The 14872-nt window shown below is 58.8% G+C and overlaps 1 protein-coding gene and 1 long non-coding RNA gene across 2 annotated transcripts in view; both read left to right on the forward strand.

The window, feature by feature from the left end:
- Positions 1-1863: 1863 nt before the first annotated feature.
- The window catches only part of UMODL1 (uromodulin like 1), a 67210-nt gene continuing 54201 nt past the window's right edge, over positions 1864-14872 (forward strand). The window contains exons 1-4 of the mRNA XM_086676033.1: positions 1864-1939; positions 5437-5679; positions 12721-12882; positions 13761-13882. Coding sequence (XP_086532159.1) covers positions 1864-1939; positions 5437-5679; positions 12721-12882; positions 13761-13882 — 603 coding nt within the window. The remainder of the gene's footprint in view (positions 1940-5436; positions 5680-12720; positions 12883-13760; positions 13883-14872) is intronic.
- LOC147577642 (uncharacterized) lies at positions 8993-9766 on the forward strand. The gene is made up of 2 exons (XR_015240484.1): positions 8993-9133; positions 9462-9766. It is a non-coding gene; the product is annotated as an uncharacterized LOC147577642 (long non-coding RNA).

Consider the following 14872-nt stretch of genomic DNA (forward strand, 5'->3'; position numbering starts at 1 on the left):
AACGTGCGAGAAAATAGCACACAGGACCACTTTCCAGTTTTAGAGTGTGAAGGTGTGACTGCACCTTCCTATTTTATAGACGCTCTCGTCCGTGACAGCGGTCACGGCTCTCAGAAATAGAAGACTATCGCAATACAGATTCATCTCACATGTTTAAACGTTCAGGCTTTTTCATTTATCGCTGGTGCTGATTAAATTCCGTCTTTTCTCGGGGCGCCTGGGTGGCGCAGTCGGTTGGCGTCCGACTTCAGCCAGGTCACGATCTCGCGGTCCGTGAGTTCGAGCCCTGCGTCGGGCTCTGGGCTGATGGCTCAGAGCCTGGAGCCTGTTTCCGATTCTGTGTCTCCCTCTCTCTCTGCCCCTCCCCCGTTCATGCTCTGTCTCTCTCTGTCCCAAAAATAAATAAACGTTGAAAAAAAAAATTAAAAAAAAAATAATAAAAAAAAATAATAAATTCCGTCTTTTCTCGACTATTGCGTTATAGCTCCAAGATGTATTCTTTTCGTATTGAAACTTTTTTTTTTTTTTTTTAATCCCAGCGGTTTCTGAGTCAATCCTGACTCCCGGCTTTCTGCAGAGGGCACTGCCTTCCAAGACGCTCGCGCTGAGCCCCTCCGCTGCCTGATCGTTTCCACCTCCTCTTTGTTGTTGTTGTCCTGGAATCTGTCCTGTAACCACTAACCGCGCAAACGCGGCCGTCCGTCATCCTAGCGGTTAACCTACTGAGGATAGAAGGTATAGCAACGGTGCTGTGGGAGTTAGGCTGGAAGGTGCCTTTCTGGAAGGCCTGTGTTGTAGTGAGAGAGCCAGGGGAATAACACCTCTGAACCCTCCGGCCAAGACGGATCTTGGTTACCTTCCCTGAGAGTCTTCCCAGCGGGACTAGTGAGGTCTTGACCTGGCGCTAACGGGCTCCAGCTTCGCCGCCAACCAAGCAGCGAAAGACAGCCTGACGGACGACGAGGACGGCGTCACCCACGAGAAAGTACCTCGTGTGAAACTTACATGCCAAACGCACACACCGGGCGTGGCGGCCCCCGAGATAAAACGTACGTGGGCTGAAGCCCCATCACCCGCTCCGTTTTTCACTCCTCTGGCTCCCCTGTTCACGGGAGCGAACAGAATTGTGTCCTCGTGGAGATGGCCTTGTGGGGACCGTTCTGACTTTACGCCGTGAGCTGCCGTACCGCCACCTTCGTGGCGAGCCCGCCGGGGTCCGTGTTGGTGCGTCTGGGTGCTCGGTGATGAGTCACGTTCCCGCTCTCCCGTGGTGGCCCACTTTGACGCTTTTCCCTTTTAGATGCTGCCCGGGAACGGCCGTCTCTGAGACTGCCGCTTTGCGGCCCTCAGATCACCCCTCAGGAAGAGGTCTCTGGGTTCCGGCCTATGAACATTTTTATGGCTTTGATCCGTATTGTCCAGCGGTGTGAAGGACGCTTTGCTGAATCTGATGTACCACTTTGATTTGGCGCTGTTTTGTCCTGCCAGTTTGCGACGATAAGGTAAGAGAATCCCTTGTGCTTGATGGAGGGAGTCAGATCTGGGTCTGAAATGTGTTTTCTGCGTAACAACGAGATGGGCCCTAGCGATGCCGCCTGGTGGTTGGGTACTCACCTTTCCCGAAAGATGCAATCTGTCTGCTGCGAGAATGGGCTGTGCCACGCGGGCCCCCCGAGGGACACGGCCGCGCTGGTGGCGGGTGTTAACAAGCAGGCATAAGGGACCGTTCCCCTGGAGCACGCTCTCTGAAGCCATCGCCACCGCCAGCAGGAACAGAAGGGCCCTTTCTCCAGGCCCCGGTGGCCCAGACCCCTTTGTGTAGCCGCCCAGGAGAGGCCTAGAGCCGCTCTGCCTCCGACGACCATGCTCGGGACCGTCGGGCTGGGCCTGCTGGCTCTGGTCAGCACGGTGAGCCCGAGCCAGGCCAGCGGCTTTACAGGTAAGGGCTCTGGGCTCAGCATGGGGGATGCTGGAGGAGCAGGGGCCAGGTTGGCGGCTCCCGGGGAGTGGGTCTCGTGAGGGCGGCGGCCCCACAAAGACGCATCTGCTTCGAGAGGTGGTGTCGTTTCCATTTTGCCAAACTTTCTGGTGGCCACAAAAGAGGCAGTGTGCGTGCCCCCGAGTCAGCTGGGCGCCGGTGGTGTTTAAATGCAGATTCCGAGTCGGCGGGTCCGGGGTGGGGCCCCGGAACTGTGCATTTCTGCTGCGGGTCCGCAGGCCGCACTGACGGGTGCATCCTTAGAGGCTCGGAATCGAAGTCTCCCGAGCCTCGGAGGGTCGGAGTCCCCTACTCGCGGGTAAGGAGAGGGAGACCCAGAGCGGTCAGGGACTCGCCCAAGGCCACCCAGCCGGCAGTGAGCTGAATTGCCACGGGCCCTGGCTCGAACCTTCTTCCCCTGCCAGGCAGGCTCGGGCTTGTGAAGTGGGCTCTCACCGCCAGGTCCCCCAACTTGGGCTCCGCCAGCCCCAGTTTCCTCCTCGGTCCACGAGGGTGCAAAGGGGCCGACGGGACAGCGAGGAGCCCAGCGAGGGCACCTGCCCCAAGCGTTTGCCGGGCACACGTTCCTGCTTGAGGCGGGTCAGGTTTTTGAAGCCCGGGATTTTGGAGCCGTGAGATCGCAAACCTTTGAAATCATTTGCTTTTGAAATCTGTCTTACTCAGCTGGGAATTCACACAGGCTCCACAGTCAACTGCGGCTCAGCACTGGTTTAAAGTTGGTTCCGCCACGAGCAGAATTTTGGGTGGTGATTTCTTTCCCTTGACTTTCCCTGTGGACTGGGTAACGTGTGAAGGCTGTTGCTCAGTCGCGCTAAGAGCGGGAGGCTGGAGAAGCTGGAAATGTCCGGAGGGACTTCACGAGCCCCTCCCTCACGGTGCCTGTGGGGACCCGGAGCGGGGGGCAGAGGCTCAGTGTCACATCAGGGCTGCTCAGCCACCTGCTGTCATGTGCCACATGCTGCTGTTACAGGCGAAGTTCCATTTACTTACTTCCGGGGGGCGCGGACAGTATTTGACCATGGGATGGGGTCACTGGGAGGGCGTGAAACGAGCTCAGAATCACACAACTGGTGTTCGGGGAAGCGGGTGCGAATTCGGATCTTCTGACCCCAGGGTGACACTCACTCCAGCATGATAAGGTTTCCCACCTCTGAGACTAAAACCCGGGACCCCCGACTCCCATGCTGGTGGCTCCTGGAAGGATTTACAGAACGGGGAGGAATTGTTCTAAGGTTTCTCCTCTGGACTCTGCCAAGGAACCAGGATTCAGAGGACCTGGTGTCCCCTGGGAACAGGCAAAAAACAAAACAAAACAAACAGATCCCAAATGCACTTTCGGGGGAGACGTGCGTGTGTGTGTGTGTGCACCTTTGCGTGCAGGAAGGCTCTGCTGATGCTCAGCTGGGACCTTGTCACGACTGGATGGAGACAGCGGCTCTCTAGAGGCTGGGGAAATGTAACCTTCATTAGTGGTTGGCATCTCCTCTTTGGTTTCAGATGCAAAACAAAACCTGGAGCCACCTTGCCAAATTCTTGGTGTAGGAAGCCTCGGGCTCTGTCTTGCTGGGCACCATCACTCGGTGAGTGGCCTCACCAGTCCCTCATCCAAGTGACATCCAAGCTCTGGGCCGTCACCTGGCCTGGGAAGCTGGTTTCTGCTGCCCAACCCCAGTTACGAGGGCCTCCCCATTCCTCTCCAAAGCGCGCCGTAACCGATCCCTTTGGGGACAAGCGGCAGCAGGTGATGTCCTTTCCCAGAGGCCCTGCCACCCACAGTGCCGACTGGGAGACAGCCCCTCGGCTCACGTGGCTTCGGAGCGGGCTCGCCCTGGGTGCTGGGATTCAGCACCGCGTTCTGCCCAGAGTAAGGCTGCAGGCTCCCTCATCAGCCTGAGCCGGACGGCTGGCTCGGCCCCATTTCTCCCCGGGGGTCACCAGCCCTCGAAGTCTTGCTTTCTGCACGCTCGTGGGATGCTGTGAGGCCACGGAGGGAGTATTTTGGGTGCTGTCCTAGTGTTGATGCTGCAGGTTATTTCTGCTGCCATCTCGCAGCTGCTCCCAGAAGCCCAGCTTCTCACGGAGGGGTAGACGCTATAATATTGAGCGCCTCCCCTGCGGCTGCACAGTTGCACAAAGCTTAGAGCTCAGAGGTTAAGTAAGTATCTGATTCCTTCCTCCTACTCGGAGGGCTCCTGAGGGCAGAGCCCCAGGCTCGCTGCTAAGCGTTAGCTCCCTGGGGTTGTCCCGACACAGCACCTCAGTGGAGGCTCAAACAGTAGCGATTTAGTCCCTCCCTGCTCTGGAGGCCAGGCGTCCGAGATCAAGGCGTGCGCAGGGCTGGGTTCTCCGGAGGAATCTGCTCCATTCTCTTCCCCGCTTCTGGGGGTTTTCTGGAGACCCTGGCACCCTTGCTCGGTCGAGGTAGCACTCCGATCTCTGCCTGCGTCCTCACGTGGCGCCCTCCCGTTTGCGTGTCTGTCTCTGTGTCCAAATTCCCCCTTTTGTGAGGACACCAGTCATCATGGATTGGGGCCACCCTACTGCAGCATAATCTCCTCTTAACTAAATATATCTGCCAAAACCTATTTCCAGAACTTCAACACATGAATTTTGGAAGGGTGGGTGGGGACACAATTCAGCCCGTAACAATTCCTGCTACCACAGAGGCTCTGTGGGCACACGGGCGCCCCACGACCCAGGCTGGTGAAGGTAGGGGGTGCCTCGGGGTCTTGAGGACCCCACGATCGATCGTGCAGACGGAGGGACAGGGGCCACGGGCGTCTGTGCGCAGCAAGGGGGCTCCAGGCCGGAGACACAGAGAGCGAGCCGGCAGGTGGATGTCGTCCTCCAGGGGGCGCGGTGCTCTCATCTGCCATCTGCGCTAACTTGCCACTTGTGAACTTCTCAAGTGTGCTCGAAGCATCGTTTATGTACCCTTCCACCCCATCCCAACTGTCGCTGCCATCTGGGCCTGGCGAGGGGCAGCCCTTCATGCATATTTACCGGGGGGAGCGGGTGTGCGTGCGTTTCACGTGCGGCATACCCGGGGCTCGTGGAGATTCAGGGGCGATTCAGGACGCTCCAGCCCGCTGAACCAGGGGGCGTGGCACATGAGCCCCAGAAGCCGGAGCCCCCCACTCCATGTCTTCGGCGTGTGGTCAGCCTCTGGGCTGCAGAAAGCATGGATCGGACCCGGTGGCATCTCCGGGCTCTGCAGAGGGGACTGCTGGGCGTGTAGGTCCCCCTTACGCCTCGTTCCCCCTGCTTCACGCGATTGCCTGGTGGGCAGGCCCGGGGGCTCTGCCGGTGCCTGAGGTCCTGATTCCCTCGCTCTTGCAGAAGTGGAGGACTTATCCAGAACCCCTCCTAGCGAGTTGATTCCCGAATTTTCTCTGTTGTCTCCCTCCATCCCTGCCCTCCTCCCCTCCCCCCTGCAGAAAACGGCCTTTCCTTGCTGAGTTTCCAGCTGTGCAACTACAGCGTGACCCGAAACGTCCAGAAAGTGGAGGCCATCCACACGTCGCACGTGACCTACGCTCCCTGTGGCGGGTGGATCCCGTGGAGGAGGTGCCCCAAGACGGTGTACAGAACTCGGTACCTGGCCGTGGACGTCCCCCAGCCCAGGAACGTGACCGACTGCTGTCGGGGTTATGAGCAGCTGGGCCTCTACTGCGTCCCGCGTGAGTCCGGGACGCCGGCGGGTGGGGGGAGGGGAGAGGGGCGGCTCCCTTGTCCTCTCCCCGGGACTCCTGATGACACTCAGGACGGTCGCTGTGCACACCGTTAGCCCTGAACCTACTAGGTCCTTCTGGAACAATGGTCCCCAAGCTGGGGCGTGCATCAGGATTGTCTGGATGGCTCGTCCACCCCCAGATCTTGGAACCCATGGGTCGGGGTGAAGTACAAGTTCCCAGGTGGTACCGATGCTCCCTGGGGACCCCGCTTTGAGAACTTCTGTTTGGGCGCAGTGGCTCTCAGGCCTGCTGCACGTCAAAGGCCCCTGGGCAGCTTTAGAAACGCTGATGGCTGGGTCCAGTCCTCAGAGATAGTTATAGAGTTGGTCTGGGACATCGCTGGGGCATTGGAATTTTTTTTTTTTAAAGCTCTCGATCAATTTGAACACGTAGCTGAGTTTGAGAACCAGCACTGCAAATCTCCTCTATATTGATGGCCAGTCTTTTCCTTTTAACTTTTTTCAATGTTTATTTATTTTTAAGAGGGAAAGAGAGAGACAGAGTGTGAGTGGGTGAGGGGCAGAGAGAGAGGGAGACATAGAATCGGAGGCAGGCTCCAGGCTTGGAACCATCAGCACGGAGCCTGATGTGGGGCTCGAACCCATGAACCGTGAGATCATGACCTGAGCCAAAGTCGGACGCTTAACCGGCTGAGCCCCCCCTGGCGTCCCCCGCTTTTTAAAAATTTTTTAATCTTTATTTTTGAGAGAGAGAGAGCAATCTTTTCTTTTTAAAAGTTGCAGTGGAATGCTTTCTTTAACTGAAATCCTAATCCGAGCCTCCATGTGTGAAAGAGACAGAAAGGTCCCCTCGGCCCCTCTCACCCCCCCGGGGCCCCCAAGTCCTCCTCCTTCCTCAGGGCTGTTGGGAAGATGCTTGGGGCAGTTACCAGGGTGCGCTGTGTGGCTGTGTCCCGCCACTGTCTGAGCCCTCCTGACACGGAGGGAACGTTCCAGAAGACCTCTTCCAGGGGAAAGGATGCAGGCGTGTGTGCATGGGTGGGTGGCGGTGGCTGTTACATTTGAGTCAATACCAGATCTAAATGAGTTTCTGAGACTCATAAGGTCTCCCCGGCCCCACCCAGTCGGGGAGGGGAGGTAGGAAGGATGTGGCTCCAGTGAGTTTCGAGGGGCCACCCCAAGGCATGAGGTCTGCCGCCTCCAGCGGGCACCCAGCGGCAGTCTGGGGGTCTGGGAGGGGCACCCCACGTGACCCACCCCCAGGGCCCATGGCCAGGGTGGCAGCGGGCTGGGGCCTGGACGCTGCACGCAGGGGCACCGGCCCCCTCCCCACCCAGGGGCTGTAGGACATAGTTGGGGCAGCCCTTCCAGAAGGCTGCGTGGGCTTGGCTCCCTGAGTCATCCCGAGCACGCCGTTCTCAGGTCGCCCGAAGCAACCTCACGGGCATGGCTGATGCTTGCCCACCATCACCACACTGCCACCACCAATAAAAACCAGGTGGGGATGTATGACCCCAGGGCCCCCAGCCTGGTGCCACCTGGCTGTTCCCACTGGCGCCCTAAAAGTCCCCTGGTGTCCTTCCCAGGTGCTGGATCTGGGGAGTCCCTTCCCGTGCAGACACTGGCCCATTTTCCGCTTTCACTGTCTTCCGGGGCCACGTGCACGAAGGGAGCCCCGCGGGGAGCACCTCTCTTCCTGGGGGTGGTGGGGGACCCAGTGTGGGTACCTTGGCACGGAGGCTCAGGACCCGGCTAGGTAGCGGGTGGGCTCAGCCCTGCTCTGACCATTTTCGCCTGGGAAGGGCCACTCTTCCCACCTGCTCGCTGTTGTAAGATCACTCGACTAGTGAGGTCACCTGTCCGGGGGCCGGAGGAGCCCCGCCCCCCAGCCCCCGTCCTGCTGACTGGTGTTTTCTGTGCGGCTGCTCGCAGAGGGAGGGCTGGTGTCCCCTCCCCGCCCCCTGCTGTCCATCCGTCTTGCCTTCGCCAAGCCAGCCCCCAGGAAATGCCTCTCGTGGGGCATCAACCCCACTTTTGGAGTCTCGGCGCCTTTAACTGGGAACTCACCAGGTGTGGAGAGGGCCAGAACATTCCAGTTAGAGAGTCCCACGGGCAGGGCTCTCTGGGAAGCTGCAGGTAATGGCGCGGCTGTGGCGGGGGACACACAGGGAGCGGGACGAGGAGGATTCCCTGCCGGGTTGACCAGCAAACCCTGGGGCGGCGGGTGACAGATTACTCCAGACCCCTGAAGCAGAGAAAGGAGAGGGCGAGGGGGCCAAGCGCTCTAGGGGTGACGCCCCGAGCAAAGCTCTTCTCCGGTTTTTGCCGAGAATCTTACCAGTACGTTTCAAGGGGTGCAGGGGAAAGGGACGCGCAGTTTCAAAAGCAGGGACAAAGCATACTCCTAAGTGATCCAGGGCAACAGTGCGATCAGGGTAGTGATGTGCAGGCAGTGAGGGGAACGTGACGGGGGCGGTGTATACGTCATAGGAAGGGGGCTGTTTTACTGCTTTCGATTAAGCATTTACGGGGTGAGAAAACATGTTGACCCACAGGCTGCTTCCAGCCTTGACCTTTCTTTTTTTTTTTTTTTTTTTTAACATTTTATTTATTTTTGGGCCAGAGAGAGACAGAGCATGAACGGGGGAGGGGCAGAGAGAGAGGGAGACACAGAATCGGAAACAGGCTCCAGGCTCTGAGCCATCAGCCCAGAGCCTGACGCGGGGCTCGAACTCCCGGACCGCGAGATCGTGACCTGGCTGAAGTCGGACGCTTAACCGACTGCGCCACCCAGGCGCCCCAGCCTTGACCTTTCAAAGGAGACCCGTTTTCCTGGTCTGCTTTGCTGCTTCTCAGCCAGCCAGCCGCCTCCCGGGCTACAAACATTCCTGCCTTAAATCTTAGCCCGGCCAGGCTCTATAGGCCTCCACAATTCCCCTGGAGGACTGGAGGCCCCTCAGAGGTGACTGAGTGCGGTTGGGGTCCCCCTGGGCCTTCGAGGCATCATTCCAGCAGCAGTGTAGAGAGGAGGCCGTCAGGAGCCAGTGAGTGTGTCCTTTGTGACAGGCCAGCCGGGCAGATTCCTGGTCACCAATGGCCAGGAGCATTGCCTTTATGCAGAAGGAGCCACAGACGGGGGAGGCAGGTGACTTGACCGAGGTGGCATGGACTTGGGCTTTGGGCTCCCCACCCCGCCGTTAGATTGGAGGAAGGGGCCGTGGTGGTGGTGGTGGGGGGGTCAATATGGCAGGTGCAGGTCGGGGTGGGGGGCGGACGCTGAGCTCGGGCCTCTTCCCCAGGAAGGCCCCTGTGTGGTGCCAGGGCCTGGTGCCACCCCGCAGCTGGCTGTGCGAGCACCGTGACCTTCTCCACGCTTGCTCGGCTCCTTGGATCAAAGTTGGTCCGGAGGTGCCTGGTGACGGGCTGGTTCTTCAGAACAAGTCTCTCTAAGTGACCCGGGAGCCCCGCTGGTTATTTGCACAGAACAAGGCAGGGCCAGTGCCTGTGTTAGCCGGGGGGCGTGGGGGGGAGGGCAGCCTGGGGACTTGGGGAGGACACGCGGGCAGAAGGTACTTCCCTCCGAGTGCGGGCTGACTTGTATCTTCGCAAAGGGCTGGGAGTCCTACCCCCAGGCCGCGGCGAAACCTCAGACCTGCCTGCTTCTGTCCCCTCCCACCCAGCACCCGACCGTCTAGAAAGGCAAGGCAGGTAGAGTACACGGGCGATGTTCCCTTCAGTCTACACGACTTTTCCTGTTATTCTTTTAAGTCCAGCACCAGGGAGGCAACGGTAAGTCCCATGTGATTTTACTTCAATGCAATTGTTAACACAATTACGACAGTGAACACACGAGCCGCGCAGAAAATCTGGAAACAGAAAAGAACAAAGAGAAATTAGCATTAGCCCACTGCCCACAAATGACCACCGTCAGTATTCTCTTGGAGTCTTCATTCGGGGCAGACGTTCTAGAAAAGCATGGTCACCCTGGCCGAGACTTTTCGTACTGTGCTCTTCCCGCTTAGCAATGTATCTGGAACATCTGTCCTGTCAATAAATATTATGCTGCAGCATGACTTAATGGCCACATGGCATTGCCTCATATGGATGGATGTATCAGCAGTTACTAAGCAAGCCCCTGCCACTCCACGTCTCGTTGTTTCCAGCTCTTTATTATAAAGAACGCCGTGATGAGTATCATATGCTACAAACAGTGCTGTGGACCGATGCGTGACTCACTCATGATGAATTCCTGGGAGCGTCTCCACCGATGCTCGCCAACTGCAGAGACGGCCCCGGTTCCCGCAGGCTCACGGGAAAGCCCAGGACCCCAGGGGGCCGGGAGCCTCCCCAGGCTGACGACCGGGACCCCTTTGGGGAAGGAGGTCTCCGAGGAAGGAGGCCGGGCGGGACGCTTATTCCAGAGCCTATCGGATTCCGAGCCCTGGGGAGAGCTTCAGTGCCGCTGCCCAGACGGAAAGCTCCGGGCTGGCTCGTTGAACTGTAACTAACCCCGGGTTGCCAGGCACTGGACAGTCCTGTTTCATTGTTTGTGTTGAGTTAGTGGAAGGAGAAACAGATTTTTGACTTTCCCCCAAGTTGGAATTGTTGAGTGTTCTCTTGGGCTCTCGGCAAGCCATCCAGCTCTGAGGACGGGGGGTGGGGTGGGGGGCAGCGGCAGCCCATTTAAGATGGACTTCAACTTGAAATCACTTCTGTTGCGATCAGGCAGCCATTTTGGGGAGCCGGTTTTTCCTGGTGGCCCCTGTCTTCTTTCCATGTAAATAATAAACCTCTTAGTTTAGGGTAGCTGCAGATTTACAGAGAGAGTGGCAAAAGAGTAGACACAACCCACACAGCCGCCCCAGCTCCCCTGATGGTAGCGTCTTTCGTTACCATGGTGCATTTGTCCCAACGCGGGAACCGACACCGAGCATCGCTGTTAATTCAACGTCACCCTGTCTTTGGATTTTGCTCTTTTTTAAAAAAATTTTTTAACGAGGGAGAGACAGAGACAGGGCACAAGCGGGGGAGGGGCAGAGAGAGAGAGAGAGGGAGACACAGAGTCTGAAGCAGGTTCCAGACACAGAACCCGACGCTGGGGCTCGAACCCACAAACCGTGAGATCGTAACCTGAGCCGAAGTCGGATGCTTAACTGACTGAGCCACCCAGGCACCCCGGATTTTCCTTTATTTAAATTATTTTTATATATTTTTTTACATTATTTTTGAGAGACAGAGAGAGCACAGCAGAAGAGGAGCAGAGAGAGAGGGAGACACAGAATCCGAAGCAGGCTCCGGGCTCCGAGCTGTCAGCACAGAGCCGGACGCGGGGCTCGAACTCTCGAGCTGCGAGATCATGACCTGAGCCGAAGTCGGATGCCCAACCGACTGAGCCACCCAGGCGCCCTGGATTTTGTTTTTTTAACCTGATGTCATTTTTCTGTCCCGGGAGCTCATCTTACATTTAATCTCCTGTCTCCTTAGCCTTGAGAGCATTAGTTTTTACGATGGGACAGAAAACAATGGACTTGAGGTCCTTGAACGGTGGCGCTACAGGGATGCTGTTATTCCCACCCCAGCGAGGACCTCAGGCTGTGCCACAGGCCCACCCTCCATGCCCCCAAAGCCAGACCCGGCGCTGCAGTGCCTCCAGGACTTTAGACATCAGAACAGCCACCCGGAGCCTGGGAAGCGGCGAGGGAGCCAGGGACAGTGTGAAAAGGAAAATGGTGTTGAGAGCGAACTTCGAGCCCTTGCTCAGCAGCGTGGGTCCGGCAGCAGGCGGCGGCCTCGCTCCGTGAGAAGAGCAAACACAGACTCTCCTCTGGGCAGTTTTGGCTTTCTCTTCCCCTCCTTGGCCGGCACAGCCGCCCCGGGTGATGGGCTCCCACGCAAGGAGGGGCCGCCACCTCCCTTCTGTCCGTGGAGCATCCTGCGGAGACCGCGGGGGAGTCCCGAGGGCTGTCCCTGGGACTGCAGCCCCTCCGGCTTCCCTTCCACGTGGGACCCCACGCGTCTCCCAGGGGCTAACCTTCCCCTTTGCAGAGCCTGGTTACCCGCTGGCCTTCTCTGCTCTCCCTGGAGCCCAGAGGGCCCAGAGCTGCACTTCCAAAGGCCCGGCGGGGTGCAGGGCCTTAGATGAATCTGGGCAGAGCCGGGCGGGCCTGTGTGACAGCAAGGTGGCTGGAGCCCTCATCCCCGGGGTGGGAGACAGGAAGGCTGTGATCACACGGGCCTCTCCTCGGACACCTGCACCGGGGTCGCACTTTCCTTGTGCCCCTCCCTGCCGCCCCCAGCCTCCTTGGTCCCCAGCTGCACCTCTGGTGTGCGGCCCCGTGAGCTGTGGCGGGTCCTGCCACAGGAGTGTCCCCAGCACCGCGCCTCCCTTGAGGGCAGCGCCCTGGCTCTCCACTGGGGTCAGGTTCTCCGCGCTGCTCTTGAGTTTTCTATCATCCTGAGCACCAGCACCTTGACTCAGATTCTCCAGGAGTTTCACCACGTCTCAGTCTTCAAAGGCCCAGCGTGTCTCCTCTACTCCTGGGCCGAGTTTCCACAGGTCTATGTGCGTCTATGTCCGCCCCCTGGAATCCCAGTGTCCTGAAGGTGGGGACTTGGCCTCCGGCCCACTGCTGGATCCTGGGCACCTAGCACATGCCCGGCACATAGCAGTTGCTCAGTAAATGTTGAGTGAGTGAGTGCGTGCGTGAGCCGCTGGGACACAGAGCAGCAAGGGGGCCTCTAGGGGGGTGGTGCAGCCCCTGCACTTGGCCTAGAAAGGAGACCCCCAGGGTGCCAGTGGACAGTGTCCTCCTTCCGGGAAAGATGGTTAGACTATGTTAAAGTCAGAGCGAGCGGCCCTCGGTGGTGGCTCTGCAGGATGTGGTGAGGCGATGCCCAGTCCAGGACATGGCCCTCGAGTGGGTCACGCTGTGCATCTCCGGGAACCGCAGGTCGAATCCGGTGCCCGGGGTGCCCGGACGCCGTGCCCGCTGCCAACATCACTGATGGCTGATCACTTTCCCTCCAGCCCTGAATCGGTCCAGGGAGTTTGCCTCGAGACCCGGGATCTGCCCCGCGGTGGGGCCAGAAGCACCCGCCTCGCCGTGCACGCTGGACACAGACTGCCCCGGGCTTCAGAAGTGCTGCGTCTCCCCCCGGGGCCACCACTGTGTGGCTCCCGCTCCCCGAGGTAGGGTCGAAGCTCTGGTCTGGGTGAGGTTGGAGCAGCGTGGGTTTCTAGCAGCCGCAGCTCCGGTCTTACAGGGAGCCCGCAGCCCTGTGCACGGGACACGTTCTGCTCCTCGGCAGTGTCTTTGTCCAAATCCGGCCGCTGAAGTCTCAGGCGGGGAGAGCTCACAGGCGCCCCGGGGAGGGGGGATATTCCCGCAAGAGCAGTGACCCCGATCTCCCGAGTGTGCCCGAGGCAGCCCGGGGGCTCGGGACGGTACTCGCCGGCAGCTGGGCTGCGTCACGGTGCAGAGGCGTAAGGCTGGTGGCAGGTGGCTCCCAGGGACCCAGGGACCCAGGGTGGCAGGTGGCACCCCAGGGACCCAGGACGCTGTCGGAGCACTGGTTTCGCGGGTGTGTGGCCTGGCCCTCAGCACGCACCTGTCGGATCTGGAAAGCTCTGCTCTCGACCGTAGGCTGCCCCCAGGGGAACGGGCTGGTCAAGGTTCAGAACTAGGGAAACATATATAAATAATACGTACGTGTCATATGTAACGTATGTCATAGTATCAGTAGAATATGTACTGTCTTCGTGTGGTTATGTGGTAACAGGTATACATAGTATAAAATAGTATCAGTGTGTGTGGATTATGCTGTTACACTGCGTACATGAGCGTAAATATTACACATACTACATACAGCATACCTAGCACACGTTGTGTGTAATAATAATCTCCATGGTGTACGTAGGATTACGTATATTACAACGTAAGAGAAGTGAGCTCAGCAGGTGGGGAAAGCGTCCCACACCGTCCCTGGCAGCAGATTTCTTTCTCTGGGGCTCCGTTGGCCCCGGCCTGCCCCCAGGCCTGCGGCTCACCGGCGTGTGCCCTCACGCAGCTCCAGAGAGGGACCCGGTGACCTTCTGGTACGACGTGACCGTCCTGGTGAAAATGGCCTTCAAGGAACTGGAGGAGGTGGACCCCAGGCTGCTGAATCACATGCGGCTTCTGTACTCCATGGTAGGTGGGGGCACAGAGAGCCCGGTCGGGGCTCCTTTCCAGGGCAGGCAGCCCGGGCTGACACAGGTGGAGACACTGGGTGGGAACCGAGGGTCGCGGAAGGGCCCGCCGGTGACCCCGGAATGGCTGACTCAGGACCGAATGTGAATTCTTAAGTTGTTTTTTTTTTTAACGTGTATTTATTTTTGAGAGAGACAAAGACACAGTGTGAGCGGGGGAGGGGCAGAGAGAGAGGGAGACCCAGAATCCCAAGCAGGCTCCAGGCTCCGAGCTGCCAGCGCGGGGTCCGACGCGGGGGCTCGAACCCACGAGCCGCGAGATCGTGAGCTGAGCCGAAGTCGGACGCTCAACTGACTGAGCCCCCCAGGCGCCCCCCAGTGTGAATTCTTAACTAAAGAAGAGCAGCTTGCAAGACGTATGAATCGTGTGCAATAAAATGCGCACGGGGCGGTGTTCCGAGGGGGGCCCTTTGAAAGGCACCCCCTCGTGGTGCGGGCCGTGGCTGCTACGGAGACGTCCACCTGGGGGCCTAGGCTGCGCCCCTCCTGCTACTGGGAGTCACGCGGTCAGTGTCAGAGTTGAGTCCCTCTTCGATGTTGGGACCAGCTGCCAGGGGGCGGCCCCAAGACAGACGGCACCCACACGCCCCTTGCTCCGGGCCTTCCAGCAAAGCAGTGAGGCAGGTATTCCAAGCCATCGCCTTCACCTGGAAGCCTCCTTGCCTGTCCCAACCGGAAGTGATTTTTGTCTCTTGGTGGCCGGTGGACGGGCTGGGCTGGCCAGTCGGCCGTTCGAAGCGTGGCTCAGAAACCAGACCTCCCGGCAAATCCCGACCCGGTACTCATTGCTGTGTGACCTTGGGCAAGTTACCTGACCTCTCTGTGCCTCAGATGCTTCCATTAAATAGGGATCATTATAATCCTACCTGAGACAGGGGGTTTGAGGTTTAAAAAGCACGCGTGAGGAGCTTACGGTGGTGCTGACGACGTA

The sequence above is a fragment of the Puma concolor genome, chromosome C2, assembly GCF_028749965.1.
Source record: "Puma concolor isolate L17-30 chromosome C2, mPumCon1.1.hap2, whole genome shotgun sequence".
Classification (NCBI taxonomy): domain Eukaryota; kingdom Metazoa; phylum Chordata; class Mammalia; order Carnivora; family Felidae; genus Puma; species Puma concolor.